The sequence below is a fragment of the Solea senegalensis genome, linkage group LG20 (genome assembly GCF_019176455.1).
Source record: "Solea senegalensis isolate Sse05_10M linkage group LG20, IFAPA_SoseM_1, whole genome shotgun sequence".
In the NCBI taxonomy this organism is placed as follows: Eukaryota; Metazoa; Chordata; class Actinopteri; order Pleuronectiformes; family Soleidae; genus Solea; species Solea senegalensis.
In genome coordinates this window covers 10,992,679-11,008,575 of record NC_058039.1, presented here as the reverse complement: position 1 = coordinate 11,008,575, position 15,897 = coordinate 10,992,679, and the positions used below count along the sequence as shown (strand labels likewise).

The 15,897-nt window shown below is 43.0% G+C and overlaps 1 protein-coding gene across 4 annotated transcripts in view; it reads left to right on the top strand.

Moving 5' to 3' along the window:
* LOC122786393 (forkhead box protein P1-B-like) overlaps nucleotides 1-13,347 on the top strand; it is a 52,702-nt gene extending 39,355 nt beyond the window's left edge. For 2 of the 4 annotated variants that reach the window (XM_044052673.1, XM_044052671.1), the window contains exons 7-15: nucleotides 653-740; nucleotides 2,065-2,148; nucleotides 6,148-6,352; nucleotides 6,528-6,604; nucleotides 7,158-7,259; nucleotides 8,238-8,359; nucleotides 9,265-9,334; nucleotides 9,524-9,690; nucleotides 12,987-13,347. In XM_044052673.1, the coding sequence (XP_043908608.1) occupies nucleotides 653-740; nucleotides 2,065-2,148; nucleotides 6,148-6,352; nucleotides 6,528-6,604; nucleotides 7,158-7,259; nucleotides 8,238-8,359; nucleotides 9,265-9,334; nucleotides 9,524-9,690; nucleotides 12,987-13,131 (1,060 nt within the window). In that variant the 3' untranslated portion in view covers nucleotides 13,132-13,347. Of the gene's footprint in view, nucleotides 1-652; nucleotides 741-2,064; nucleotides 2,149-6,147; nucleotides 6,362-6,527; nucleotides 6,605-7,157; nucleotides 7,260-8,237; nucleotides 8,360-8,715; nucleotides 8,886-9,264; nucleotides 9,335-9,523; nucleotides 9,691-12,986 lie in introns of all 4 variants that reach the window. The other 2 variants (XM_044052675.1, XM_044052672.1) reach the window with 2 other exon arrangements.
* The last annotated feature ends 2,550 nt before the right edge of the window (nucleotides 13,348-15,897 follow it).

The window sequence follows — 15,897 nt, the reverse complement described above, 5'->3', positions numbered from 1 at the left end:
TTATCTCCACCATTTTAAATAAATCACAGAGGAAAAAAAAATAAGAACCTGTCCGCTGAACAGCGAGCTACTTATTTAGATTAGTTATAAATGTACAGGAAAAGAGAACATCTTCCCCGTATAAAATAATCACGCATAATTATATCCATAATTCAAGTTTGTGACAGATCCCATCTCGTCGCCCTGTTGTCCTCCATGTTTGGTCTGGCTTTATGGCCTTAATTTTGAAATATCAACAGGGGAAAAAAAAGGGAAAAAAAAAATCATCCAAAAAGGTTAAATGCAGTGAGGCAGGTGGAGAAGAAATGGCATCAGGGAAGTTGTGCATAATTTAGCAAAGGAGTCCATCCTGAAATTCTTCAATCATCCCTCTTATCTCTGAGCTGTAGTTGAAGCAGACATGACTGTCATGAAATATTAAGTGTCATTCTTAAAGTAAAATAAGTGTTTCCTACGCTGGTGCAGAAGCTGATGTTTAGCATGCTGAAACTCTGCTTAATACTGACCTTAACGATACAACACACGCTCTGTTCACCGTGCTGTGCTCAATTACCAGGTTGGCGACATCGTACGACTGTTTGTTTCTAACATCTTAAATGGCTGCAGAAGGTGAAAGTCAAATTAACATCAGTTTTTTTGTGTGTTTTTCCAGGCATCTTAACAATGAGCACGCCCTGGATGACAGGAGCACGGCCCAGTGTCGGGTGCAAATGCAGGTCGTACAACAGCTGGAGCTGCAGGTATTGTCTCTGCGTTTGTTTTGGCCCAAAAATATTTATGTGTCGTCTTCTCCTGTCACTTCCTCAGTGTCTGGCCGAAACCCCTCCCTGTCCGTCTCATATCAAAACATGAGGTCACCCATGGAAGGGGAGGGAGCAGAGCCAAATCTTTTTTTTACATTTGCAAGTAACCACTCATTAAAAATGTGTTAAATATGCAGCCAGGGAAAGATATATGAAGGACCCAGGGCTAAGTAGAGAAGATAATTACATTTTGAATTTTACTGGGTTTTTCAAGTTATTTATGACTTTTAACTATTTGGCACCAACAATAAAACACTTGGTGAAATGACTCGGCACAGTGAGTTAAAGGAACAGAAAGGTTATTGTAGCCCACTACACAAAACTGTTGATGCAGTAATCAGTAGTTTTATTATTTTGTCCCTCTTGATTGGTCTTGAATGGTCTTTTTTTTTCTGCGAGAGAAAAAAATATGCATGTGTATGCATTAAGAATGCACTTTTGAAAAAAGGTTCACTGTCATTCCATTAAGGAGGCTTTATTATGGCCACTGAGTCATATGTGTGTCTGTGTGTGTGTGGCGGCAGGGGATTAAACGGTGAACATGACCGTTAATGCTAATGTGCGTCTGCACTTATTTATTCGAATTACAGTGGAAAATAAAACCTGCCGTCCCATGAAAGTGTGTTTTTTATTAATTAGTGGCTGCTACATTTGCAAAGCGAAAACAGGACAGATTAAATGTTTCCCACATTTCAGGCTGTATTCACTTGTGGTTTTACGTATGAGCCACATAATAGTGAAAAAAACAAAAACCTGACTGATAGTGAGTATAAAACAATTATGGTTTGCAGAATGTTAACCAGAAACAGTTTTTCAAACATGGCACCATCACCAACATCCTGTTATTTCTTCTTTGGAGGTGTTTTATCCACAGGGATGGAGCAAAGGTTTATCAGAGACAGACTTCCTCTGCATGCAGCCTATCACCATAATTTAAGCTGGCAGCTAACACAGCGCAGGTTTTAGACAGGTAGAAAGAGCCTTGGCTTGTTATTGCCAATGCAAAGCACTGGGCACTGTAACCTTGAATTGCAGACAGAAGTGCAGAGTTGTTAATCTGCTTCCAAAAATTATTTCTTTTTTTTCCAGAAACAAATAATTAGACAATCCCAAGAGAAAAAAATCAATTTGTTTAGACAGACACACAGATGTCTTCACTGCAAAGATTTATGAAATTAATTAATAATAAAGTCGCAATTTTTTTTCTTCTTTTTACTCTCAGTTCATTAAAACCTTCACATATTCTCTTTCCTCATTACAGCTAGCAAAAGACAAAGAGCGTCTGCAAGCCATGATGACACACCTTCATGTCAAGTCCACGGAGCCCAAAGCCACGCCACAGCCGGTGAGCAGCAACCCTGTCATCTCTCTGTCTCTCGCTCTCTCTCTACCTCATGTCCTTCCCCCATCCTTTTGTTTGTCTTAATTGGCACACGTGTATTCATTAATCCCTTCCTCCATCTTCTTATTTATCTGCTAAATAAAAACAGCTGTTCTCTTGAGGGAGGCAGTAAATATTGTTTGGACCACATCTGCTGACATCCAAGATTCAATTTGGTGTCTGTGATGAACTGGATGCTCACTTTGTAACAGCCCCCACATCAGCTTTACACCACCAGTGTCTGTTCAGGCAAGAAAAGATGAGAAAACACCAGAAAAGGAGGAATCACGATGTGTGATAGCAGACATTATGTTTTAATAAATTGAGGAAGTTCCTCTCCTGCAAGCAAAAGATAACATAAATTATAATGCCTACCAATTCTTGTGCTTTCTATTAAATAAAAGAAAATCTAACAATACAACTAATGAAAGCAATGGATGTACACATTAGCACATAGGGGCTAAACCTGTTATTAACTGAATAATATGTGAATAGAAATTGCCTTCTGATTGATAAATTGCTCTATAGGTGATCGTGGCTCCTGCTAATTTAGGTTTGATGTTTGAAATAGTATTTTTTAATATATAAAGTTCACCAGCTTTTATCTTAAAGTAGCAGGTATAATCAATTCCAAACAAAGGCTAATGATAGAGATAAAAAACAATATTAATGCAGTGCACTTCTCAGTTTTAGATTAAATATTATTTAAATGACGTTACTGTTAAATTATCACATTTGTTAAAGAATAAACTAAGGCAGTTTTGTAGAAATTAAAATTGTGCTGGCTGTGAAGGAAAAAAAAAGACTGTGTTGAATGTGATTTTTCTGGTGATTCACCAAAACGGCCGAGAAGTGGAAAACTGAGCTCTTTAATAAATGTAACAGCAAATCAATTTATTATCTTTGTTGCATATTCCAAGTATTGTGCTTATCACTCCTAATATATGCCATGCCGTAAAGCTCTCTGCTTAATTCTTTTCCTATGGGGCGAGGGCTTAACATATGGCGTTTAAGTGCCTGCACTACATTGTCATGTTTAAGAAGGGGCCTCAGCGCCATATTTCAGTTGGTATGACAGTTCATTCACAGAGCCAAACGTGTAAAGATCACTTCACTGCAGGGTGTGAATCCGAAATCGCGCACGCAGACGCACAGCACAGTGATCATGCACAAGTCTGTCCCTCAACACTGAGTGCGGCTTGGATCATTTATTTACAGTCGGCGCGGTCGCTATTGATGTGCAGAGGCTGGATGTGCGCTCCGCGCGGCGCAGCCAGTCAACATAAAAGCGCCCGGAGATGTTGAACGACAATAGGCTGTCTGTTAACGCTGCGCCTGTGTCTCACACACACACACTGATTGTGTAGATTAGAGTGCAAAACGAGGGCTCTGACATGGGGACATTTGTATATGAAAAGTGGTCGGGGTGGCAGATAGCATCTTGAGCTTGCTACCTCTTCTCTCTCCCCAGGGCCTGTGAGAACGGCTGTGTCAGAGCTCAGCATTAGCGCTCTCAAGGGGGCAAACTGGGATTTTTATTCAAATAAATAGACTTCTCCAAGCACCGCTTTGCCTGCTGGGAGCCGCTATGAAATGCTGTGATAAATATGTCTGGCTTCAGCTGGGTGAGCGGTGAACTTGCGCAGGTCAAGCCAGTGGCTCCTGCGAGGCTTTAGAGAGATTGTAACTCTAGAGGTGGCCACAAAAAAAACCCTCCTCTGATTAGATGTAGAATAAAAAGTCATTTGACAGCAGATAGAGCCACTCCGAGGAAACAACTGTGTTCCTGCTGTAATTGCTAGTTGGGCTTTGCTGCTCTTGTTTGCCATTGCGTATAATAAAGGCATGTATAAGTAACCAGCTGTCAAAGCCAAGTAGCTCAAACAAACTCGCCGGTTTATATTTAGTTTTAATTAAAGACAAACAGACTGATACAGCGCATGACCAACGTCAAATGAACAGGATTCAGTTTGTTCGTCTGAGGTGGACGAGGACAGTGGGGGAAGATCAAAACAAAATGCGCCACATTAGCAGTGCACGTCTCTCGCTGTGTAAGTGTATGTGTGTTTGCATTTCCCTCAGTGTGTATGTGTGTGTGTGTGTGGGTGGGTGTCTGCACTCGGTGTCACTAAGCATTCTTGTCAGAAATCTGACCTTTTACGCCATACATAATTAAGGAGGGACTTTTTGTTTATTTTCTTTAGCAGCTTGCCGAGTCAAAGCCAGTATAATTAGATCACCAATTACCATTTAATTAATTTCAGTCTGAAGTCTCATTTTGTCTAGGCACTGGAGTGAGCCCAAATGGTGAAGCAGACAAAGGCAAGGCTATTACCAGCCTGTCTGGCCTATTGTTGAAGCCTCTCTGTGTTTATGGCCAGGGAATATGGATGAAACATGAAACAAAGCCTGCTAATCCACAGGAAGAGAAGTCAACACTACAACCCCCATTCTATTGATAGCATTGTGTCAGAAACACGCGAACCCAAGTGTGATTTATTTTGTCCATGATTTAGAACAACACGTCTTGGGCTACTGTCGGGTGAGGATGTAGTCTGAATTCGTGCATCTCAGCACTAATCCAAATTATTTGGGCAGACTCTGCCAAAAAGCCAAGAGTTCATCCTCCGAAACATAAACAGACATTGTGAGGACTTGGACACACGTCTGTTTAAATACAGTCAGAAAACATGTGTGAGAATAACAGTAGTAAGAATTAGGAAATATTATTTTGTTTTTTAAATGTACGTGAAAAATTTAATCAAATCAAATGAAATGATTGCTATGAGTTTGACATGTCAGCACTCAAATGTCGGGATGTCAGTCTTAGATTTCTGATGTCTATATGATACCTGATGAGTGCTGAGTGTTGATAATTTGATCAGGAGAAAGTCAAAAATCACCTCCATGCCATTATCCAAAAAAAAATCCACTTGATGATGTCCTGTGTCCTACACACACATTTCGCCTCCCTTACTTTTTTTGTCTGTTTTTCACACTGTGAAGTCGTGTTTAATTTTGAAACCTGGCCTCCATTGGCAAATTAGCAATTAGAACAATTTTGTGGGAATATGTATATGTGTCATTAGTTTTCCACCAATTAATGGCTTGAGCCGGGGGAATTCAGGCTTGAATTTTCCACTTGACTGCTGCTTCAGTGCGGAGGTTTGGCACTTGGCTCAGAGCCGCCACAGCTGCTGGAAGCCATGCTATACCTTTGGAGTACTTGCCATAATTAGTTTACCTTGTAGCCATTATTACTTAAATCCCTCCTCCTTCACTGCGCCCGTTCCGTCCTCACACACACGCAGAAGTCTGTGGTGAAGCCACATGTTCTCCACAGAAGGCTGTCCACGAAAATACTACGGAGCTGTTCCCTTTTACCGTGGCTGTCATGGCCCTGATGATGGAGGTCAATCAGATACAGTAGTTAATCATCAGATCACCTCTGTAAACAGCTACTAATTAGAGTCCTCATTATAAAATTTCAGCTTGTAATTAGCCCAGATTGGCTTCTTCCTCTGGCTGCCTTATTAGCAGGGCGGCTCAGGGGCAGGTGAGATTCACACTGTCATTTTTCAGTCACCCGTCTTCCCTTCACCACTCAGCCCTCACTGGTTACCATGCTGCAGACCCACAGAGGGAGGACAGGGTAGGGGTGTGTGTGTGTGTGTGGGGGGGGGCTGTTGTCCAAATGGGACAAAAGATTAAACAAAGGCGGTGAAAGAGAAAGCTGGCAGCACGAGAGGGAGGGAGGAGAGAGTGCAAGCGTGGGGCTCCAGGGTTGTTTTCCAAACACTGAGCAAACGTTCATGGATCATCTCAGGTCCTGCCTGCAATTACAGAGGAGAGCTGCGTCGTCAATGAGGTGTCATGAGACAGGGGTAATTAGACGACTAACTGAGCTACTGTCTGTCTTCCTCTGCTTGTTTTTTTCCTCTTGCTCTGACGTCCCTTCTTCAGCTCAACCTGGTGTCCAGCGTCACACTGTCCAAGTCGGCCCACGAGGCCTCCTCTCCCCTGAGCCTGCCCCAGACCCCAACCACACCCACCACCCCCCTCACGCCACTGTCCCAGACCCACTCCGTCATCACAGCCAACAGCCTGCACAGCGTGGCCCCCAGGCGACGGTTTTTCTCAGAAAAGTACAACATGCCCATCTCTCCAGGTACAGACTGTATGTATACAAATTAACTTGTTTGCACTCCTCATAACCACACAACCGCATACACTGCTTATGTATACTCACACGTATGCATGTAATCATACCATAATGTGTGTTATCTGCTGCTGGTTGGACATTACTGTTGACACACACATTGTGTTTGCTTCCCTGTGTGCAGATATCAATCAGAACAAAGACTTTTACATGAATGCAGATGTTCGACCACCGTTCACATACGCCTCACTAATAAGACAGGTAAGGACTTGGCTCAAGTTTACGATCCACAGAAGCACACATTCGGCTTTTCAGAAGGTCACAAACACATTTTGTTTCACTTTGTTCTCTGTTTATCTCATGGCGAGTACAATTTGAACAGAGAATTAAACAGGCAGATTTGACATTTGATTAAGCATTACAGCGGCTGCCATTATCTCCACATTCATTTCACACGGCAGAGGGGATGAACCTGTTTTAAGATGGCCTCTCAATTATGGCCCGGGCCACAATAATCTGCCATCTCAGGAATTAATCTGAGCCTGCCATAACTGTTGCCCTGTAATCTGCCTGAGAAATGTTTTCCTTCACCCTTAATTTGCACACACCAAAGAAAAAATTTATTAAAATCTATCATTTTCAGAAATGAAAAAAATAAATAAATAAGTGCACTTTGAGTTGACAGCCTCTTTGCTGTTGTCTCTTTTCCACCAGAGAACATCACAAACCCACATGCCTCTCTCGTGAATTATTGATCACTTTTTGAAGTAAGCAAAATTGTAAATGTTTGTTTCTGTCTCTGCTCCTTTTCCAGGCAATCCTCGAATCTCCAGAAAAGCAGCTAACACTAAACGAAATCTACAACTGGTTCACACGAATGTTTGCATATTTTAGGCGCAATGCGGCGACGTGGAAGGTAATTTTTTATTTATTTCTTTCTCCTGACTTTTTCAAACCTGGATCAAGAGAAGAATGAGACATTGTGTTGATGTTAGCGAGAATTAAACGATAGCCTGGTCTAATACCTTTAGAAATGAACCTTTACACAAACACAAAACAATCCACCTCTTGTTCTGTCCAAATGAACCACCCTTTAAACAAACATGAAAATATGAGCCACATTGAAAAGCCAAGGAGAGCAATATGTGCATTCTTTTTGAAATAAAAGGATAAAGAGAGACAGAAAGAAAAAAAATGAAGAAAGAAAGACAGAAGAAAATGAAAGAAAGAAAGAAAAAAAAACAAATTCCCTGTAATATGTGGGGATGTTCTGGTGGTGGGTGGCATTAGTTTAACAGTGCGGTGCTCTGCCAGTGACTCCTGGCTGAGTCGCTCACACTCACTTCACAAGAGAACTCTCTGTTTTCTATCAGGCCACAAACACACAGAGAGAAAGGGAGAAGGAGAGGGAGGGTGAAAACTAGTGAGAAAAAAAGAAGCACATTTGAATGAAGCGCTGAGGGCCACATACACTTACACTGACAATTTAACGAAAACTAATATCAACACGCCCTCAGTTTAACTTATGGAATAACACGGGGATGATACACATGTGCAGGTCTTCTTTCCTCACATAGAGAATGAAACGCTAACTCAACCAGAACCTTTCTGAGCTTTCAGTTTAATAAAGAATGCATTTATCCATTTGTACTGACTGATCAAAGACGGCAGCTCTGTGAGTGACTCAGTCTATTGCCAGGGAGACCTTGAAATATTTAAGGCATTTGCAACTCAAGGATCACTGACCGCCAATAACTTCCTGGTTTATTTGTTTTTATTCGAGTTTCATCCAATGACTGTTTCTTCCTTTCTTTTAAATTTATATTTGTAGAACTGTTTACTGTACTGATAGCCACTGTTTTGTTTTCTCTCTTTGTCTTCATGCCAACTAAAGAATGCGGTCCGGCATAATCTTAGTCTTCACAAGTGTTTTGTGCGAGTAGAAAACGTAAAAGGGGCTGTGTGGACAGTCGACGAACTAGAGTTCCAAAAGAGACGGCCTCAAAAGATCAGTGGGTAGGTTCACAGCTCTTTGAGCCCCGACTAGCATCTGTTTCAGCGTTGACTGATGGGAAGAGGTTGCTGCTGCTGCTGCTGCTGTTGCTTCTGCTTCTGTTGCTGCTCCATCTCATTGTCCGTGTGCCATAACGTCCAGAGTCACTGCTTGCTTTGGCGTGCTGCCCCTCCATGTTTTCAGAAGCCCTTTTGGTGATGGCTCATAACCCACAATGGCTTTTTTTCATTTTGATCCTCATCCTCTCCCCCCCTCCTCCTCCTCCTCCCCGTGTCGCCTGTGTCCGTGTGTATGTCCTGTCCATCACTGCATCTGCATCTGCCCCTCCTCTCTGCTGCTGCTGCTCTGCTTTTCCCAGGGTGCCATTCGCACCAACCTATCCCTGCATAAGTGCTTTGTGAGAGTAGAGGATGAGTTTGGGTCCTTTTGGACCGTTGATGATGAGGAGTTTAAGCGCGGCCGCCATATACAGCGAGGCCGCCCTCGGAAATACGCCACAGACGAGAGCTTTGACGAGCTGCTTGTACAGTAAGCACTTCCTCCCGTCCTAAGGCCCCACCTGCATGTCCCCCCCCCATCCAGCCTACCCTCCCCACGCTGTGTTGCCATCATGCTTTTTGTGTAAAGCTTGCCATCCATCATGCTTTCATAAGCTCTGCTTCCATCAATGTGGTCTTTTCTTCCCACGAAATGCAAAATTGTGATAATTGTCTGGTGTCGCCATGTGACTACACACCTCAGAACTCTACACTACAGTCTTAATATCCACATTACTACACCAGTAAATGTTGTTAGCTCTTCTACAAAGTGCATTGATTTCTTTTTATGAAACAAGACACCATAGCTGAGGAATGCATGCAAGACGAGACATGAGTCTGTGGTTGTAATATAATTTGTCTGTTTGCAGAAGTCCAGCCTTAGTGAAGAACATTCAGACCAGCCTGGGCTATGGTCCGACCCTCTCTGCAGCCTTCCAGGTAAAAATAAAAAAAAACAAGTGAATTCATCTTTAGCTGCTTCACTCTGAACTTTAAAACAACTCATTTCATATGCCCAGTTGCAGTTTTTAAGGGGATATGCTGGTATGAAAAGAGTGACGGGCGACTGAGGAAGTGCTGACAGCTCTCTTCCGTTTCACATTTAATGCTTCGGGTTTTGCTTTTCAGGCTTCAATGGCAGAAAACAACATACCTCTATACACTACTGCTTCCATTGGAAGTCCTACCCTCCACTCCCTGGCCCACGCCATCCGCGAGGAGATGAATGGAGCGATGGACCATGGAAACAGCAACGGCAGTGACAGCAGCCCGGGACGCTCACCCCTGCCAGCTATGTGAGTGGCACACATGCTTTCTATCACCAACATCATCTGCGTAAGGGAAGAGCTTCAGTCCACTCAGACAGTAACACTGCAAATAGAGGAAGACAGAGAATGTTTTCAGTGCCCACCCACAAACACTAAAATTACCTAATACGTGGCATGAGATGAAACAGAAAACAATGCCAGAGAGGACAATAAATAAATAGAAGAGGGCTGATATTGGAGTGGTGTGTGGGGTCATGGCCAGAGCTGTGGCTGGCCTCCCTGCAGAAAAGGAAACTCCACCTTTTTCAAAGCTTCCATCACCAGCCTGAAACGACCAGAGCCCCTGTTGTTATTTTAACACCAAGTTTATGAACTATCCCTTTATGTGTCCCGCTGTCTGTCTCAGTCTCGCCATAATCAACATTCCAATTTGCTGAAATATTTATAAAATGCCACAAAGCAGAGCAACGGAGCTGCTGGCTCCAGCGTGGTGCAACATGAGCTGCAACACGTTCAGCAACGCCTCAGAGACGCTGAATGAAAAGCAACACAAAAGCATAATTAGTCTGGAGGACACCATCCAAGATTCTCATGTAGGAAAGTTGCGGTTGGCCTGGAAACCGCAGCTCCCCGTTCACTTGTTGTATAGGAGTGTCTGCTAAGTTTTTGAAGCCTAAAATAATACAGCGCGCACTGCATCGTTTCCAGATGTGGGGACAGACCACCGATGAGCAGCATGGGTACACTCAGGGAAACAGTCTCCTGAAACATCTGAGCTTGGGGGAAATTTTAGCCTGAAAAAAACATAAGGTGCAGTAATGAGCTGAGGGCAAATGGAGGAGAGTGCCATCCCTAATCACTGTGAACATAGCTGTGAGCATAGCTGTGGAACAGGAAAGGCAGAGACAGGATGGGTGTGCTGGCCTAAAGGCAGCCTGCATCTCCCTCAGCCCCTCTGCTTCTATCTTTAGGCTGCTAAAGCTCGCTAACAGTTTCTTTATAATTATGTGTATAAGCTTTATGCAAGTACAAAATGAGTTACAACTGTTTTCTTTGGGTTTTTATAAAACTTTATTCTCTTATTAACAAAACATACCTGCTATTTCATGCCTTTGGATTGAGCTGTAGATGGTACAAAGACTCATATAAACCCAAGTTTAAACGATATGTTTAATCAATGGTCACTCCTCTGCAACAGCACTCGCAGGCTTTTATCAGCTTCAGCCCTGATAAGTCCAGTCCAGGTGCTCCTCTGGACTGCTCTGGATCATTTTGACTGGTGGTTACAGTTATTACATCCAGAACAGTCACAGACATCACCTGTGACCAGGCTCCACCAGCTGTCAATCACACTTATCTTACTGTCTATTTTCCTCTCAATGGAAACATCATTGACAAATGTAATATTATGTTCTATTGAAGAAGAGCTGAAACTTGTGATTGAGACCATTAACTCCTCAGGAAAAAGACTTCCATACCAATGGAGTTGACTTTACTGTAACTGTCACTTTTGTCCAACTTCCTGGACAAAAAAACTACGTCCATTTTTATGTGCTATGTGCTAATCTTTTCTTTGATGCAAATGCCAAAGGTGCAACAGTGTTTGCACAGCAGTTAGTCATTAATGCTTTTAGAGAACCTTCCTTCTTACAAGTTACGGCACTATTTTTTATTTTATTGTTGGGATCAAGATGCAACACTGGCCAAACAGTGAGAGAGGTGAGGGAGCCTCTTCTTATTTCTTTATTCTGTAACATCACAATTCACACATGGGTAAAAACAAGAACTGAAGTTAAAGGGTTTGCTTCGGTTTAAAAAAAAATCCCAGCTGTACCTGCTCAAGTTAGTGCGAGTGAGGATTTACAGTAGCCCCAAACACAGATCTGTCCCTTTACAACGCAAGTGTGCTGCTGCTGCTGGTGGTGTTGGTGGTGGTGTTGGTGGTGTTGGTGGTGGTTGACAGGACGCAGCTTTGTAACACCGTACACAAATCAGAGCTGGGATGAGAGTCAGGTATCCAGAGAAGGCTAATTATCAGCAAAGTGTAGAATCAGCATGCAGTTCAATCGCGTAATAATAACAATTTCATGTTTGCCCTGCAGCCACAGAGTCAGACCTGAGGCAACTTTACTTGTGGGGTTACTTTGATGTGAAAATGATAGAAAGGCTGACTTTTACTTTTCTCCCCCACCCCCTTTTTTTTTCATAATTTGCACCATAATATGTTAGCTCATTAGCATACAAGTGTCTCCATCACAACAGCAGCAAATTACATGAGACATCCTGGTGTGAATAAATCAAATGTGGGCTTTGGTGATGAAGAATGTGCCACTTCGCCCTTGTTGTTGTAGTAAATGAGCCCGGTGCCTCATCCTGACACCGCTCCACCTCCACTACAGCAGCAGCCTGGCACCGCAGGTTAGAGCTGCAAGTTTCCCTGCAGCTGCTCATAATGTTTTTTTGTTTTTTTCCCTCCTTCTCTCTGCCACAGCCAGGCCTCGTCTCCCTGTACGCTTTATTCCTGCTCTGTTTCTGTAATGAGAAATTTGGCAGATCTCATCTCTTTAGTGGCTCTTTTGCCTAGGATGTAAGCTGGGAGGTGGAGGAGGAGGAGGAGGAGGGGGAGGCTCATGTTTTGCCTTGTTTACAAGTGACAGCGTTATTATTCTCATAAGGGCTCTGTTTCTTATCACAGTGTTGTGCCGAGTGCACCGCTGCTGCTCTCCTCGCGCGTCTCTCCTGCCAGCGCTTTTCTTCCCTTATTGACACTTGCTTGAAAATACGCATTAATTCTGGAGTTTAAAGCATGTATGGCGGTGTCTGGTCGCTGTGTTTGCTTGAAGTTGATTAATGATAGAAGCCGGCGCAGGGTCGTCCTCTGGAGACCCGCCTCGCAGGTTGTGCATGTTAACGAGCAGGAAGGGGAACACACAGCGCGCCGCTGATCCGCCGCCACCAGGAGGCTGACAACGGCGGCCCACTCGCTCCGCAGAGTCCATTCTCTCCTCTCCTCGTCTCACGTTGTTAATCTTCCTCATTTATCAATACCCTGTTGTCGGTTGCCATGAAAATAAAAAGCCCGCAGCTTTTGCTGGGATTGGAATACCTCAAAAGAAAGCTGAAATTATCATCAGAGGCCCCCCCCACTCACAGTCTCACTGTAGCCAGACGTTTGTTTTTGTTCCCCTGTTTCCTTCTTTATAAACAGAATCAGTGCAGGTCTGTATCATTTTGTGCCAATGTGTGTCATAAAGAGGAGGGGGGGGAAAAGTTAAGGAGAGCAGATCTGGAGCTCCATTTTTAACTTTCTCCTCCTCCTGCAGGCATCACATCAGCGTTAAGGAGGAACCACTGGACCCTGACGACCATGAAGGGCCCCTCTCTCTGGTAACGACTGCCAATCACAGTCCGGATTTCGATCACCACAGAGATTACGATGACGACCAGGGCCACGACGACATGCTGTAAAGGCTAAGCATGCCGGCCCCCTCTCTCCCACCTCCCTCCCCCTCTCCTCCCCAGCCTCAGAGGCCGAGACAGTCTGGGTCATCTGGGAGACGGAAAAGCTCTCTCCCCAGATAACAAACACTGAACTGCAGTCTCAGCCACTGATGACAGCTCTCAAATGTCTCCAAGTCAACTTTCTAGTGCCATTACAATACATAGCAAAAAGACACTGAGGAAGAAAAAAAAAACAACCCACAGATTACAGTCCCGCCTCATTTCTTTCTACTTTTGATTTAAGTAAAGCTTAAAAAGTGAAACTTTCCTTTCTACACGCGTCTCGGATGGACTTATTTGGTACGGGGGGAGGGACGACGTGTTTCACGGTCAGACTCTGGGAGACTCTCGCCGCACAGCCAGGGCGAACCGCGATCTGTGGACTGCAAAGAGGGGTTGAGTCTCTCTCCCCCACTCACGTGCTCTCTTTCTTTCTTCTCTCTATCTCTCCATTCTTCTCGCAGACACACACATCTGACCACAGACGGAGCAGAGAGAGAGAAACAATGACTGACATTTAATTTACACCGTGTGTATGTGTGTGTGTGCGTGCGTCTGTGTGAAAGGGAGAGTGAGCGAGTGGGGACCTCTGTTCATTGTCACTGCCTTCAACACTTCTCATTGGTTTGATTCCATCTACGATGGGAGGGATGTCGTTTTAATTTGGGTGTATTTTGTGTTGGGGATGTGAGAGGTTATAAAATGTCAACATTATGGTTTGTTTTTTTTTATCATCATTTAGTGCTGTTATTGTTGCATCTTTGTTGTTGTTGTTGTTCCTTAAACTGATCAGACCTCATGCCCATGCTGTGGAGATTCTGTGTGGTCAGCACTTGATGATGAATGTTTATGATTTCCATTCATGTTGTCCTTTTTAAACACAAACACAAACACACATGAAGCAGAATGTCAGATACCGAGCAGTATTTTTCTGTCATTTATTCCAAAATCACCATCATGGGAAAAAAACAAAAAACAAAGTCACCACTCTGACATGTCAACCACCCCCCTCCTCCTCCTTGTCATGAAGTCCATTGGCAATGCACTACTCGTAATGAAGGCTCTCTCCACGCATCAATGAAGCTTAATTTAAGATGCGAATGAATGACAGAGAAATCATGCAGGTTATGGTTTATCCTTATGAAATTATACTTTAAAACAGCCCTCGCGACAGAGCGTGCTTTGCTGCAACAGAATTTCTGATCACCTACGAGCTGCAGGCTTTTTTCTTTTCTTTTTTTTTTTAACAGCAGAATGAAAATGTCAGGTGTGCACTGGCGAGATAATGATTTAGACCAACTAATTGTGATTTCTGAACACAACTGTCATTGTTAATCACACTGTGTCTGCTTTTCCACTCCGTGATTTCATTCAGAGCTTGAAGATAAACGTGCATTCCCCGTAGTTTTATTTGTATGCCGCACATGACTAGTTTTAAAATCTAGTGATTGTTCATAATTGCACACCGGATGAAAAATGCTCATTTCTTTTTTTTTTTTTTCTACAAGGGAACAAAGTCCCGAAGACTTGCAATAAAGACTGACACGTTGCACATTCCAGCATTTGACAGCCATCGTCGGGGGGCCTGTGTGTGCCGTTTAGCGAACCTCCATGTTCATAGTGGCCCAGAAACAACAGTAGTTTTATTCCACGACATTCAATTGAGTGAAATCCACATGTGGTTTTGTGAGGCAGCAGCAAAAAGTTATAGCTTTGATTGAGTTAAAAAAAAAAAATCTTTTTACCGAGACCATGAATTTCAAGACTGCAATCAACCACTTTTAATTCATTTTTTTATTTATTATTAGTATTATTGTTATTATTTGATGTTTTATTTTGGCTTTGATTTGTTTGAATATCATGTTCTGTGACTACCAAAGATAAACTACAAAATCAATGTTGTGTGTTCCATGCAATAGCAGACGAGGCCAAATATTCTCTCCTCCATTCTCATCCCGCTGTGCGCTCTCAGAGTCGGTGGCAGAAGTGTGAATCGAGGGAAATGCTCCTGAAACTGGTGTTTTCATTCGGATTTTATTTAAAATTTAAGAAAAAAAACCAAAAGGGGAGGGTTGGTGTCTTGAACAGGCCAGCTGCAGTAATGTTTTGCAGTGACCAAATCATAATGGGAGGCTGACAGCTGACTGCATGATGACCAAACTAGGGAAACTTTTTTTCTTTTCGTCTGTGGGCAAGTGAGTGGAAAAGGGAGCTTTTTGGTCAGGAACAGATTTGAAATGAAAGGTGTGTACTGTAGATAAATTGACAAAATGTGCTGGTAAATGGGAAAAGCTTTGCAGAGAACAATGTGAAACAGATTCTATACTTCAACTGGACCACACAATGATTGGTTGTTTTTCCTTCTTTTTATTCCTTTACACATTTGTATCCTGTTGAAATGATTGTATGCCACTCTTTAGGGGTTTTAGTGTCTTTTATGAGGGAAGACTTTATGATTGTGTTTAGTTTTCTGTCAACTCATTACTTTTTTTATATTAAAAAAACACTCCTGTCAACTAATAAGCTGGGTACAAGGTACTTTATGGCAGTTATTGTTATTATTATAATTTTTTTTTTTCAAGATCACTGCTCATTCACTAAAATAGAAAAAAAAGGGGGAGGGGCGCAATCTGTGGTTTCCAGAAGATGTATTTAATATCCAGGCAGCTGTGGGATGGGTCAGTTACAGCCAGGCTCGGATCGTGAGAACAAGGTCAAGCTCATCTACAAACC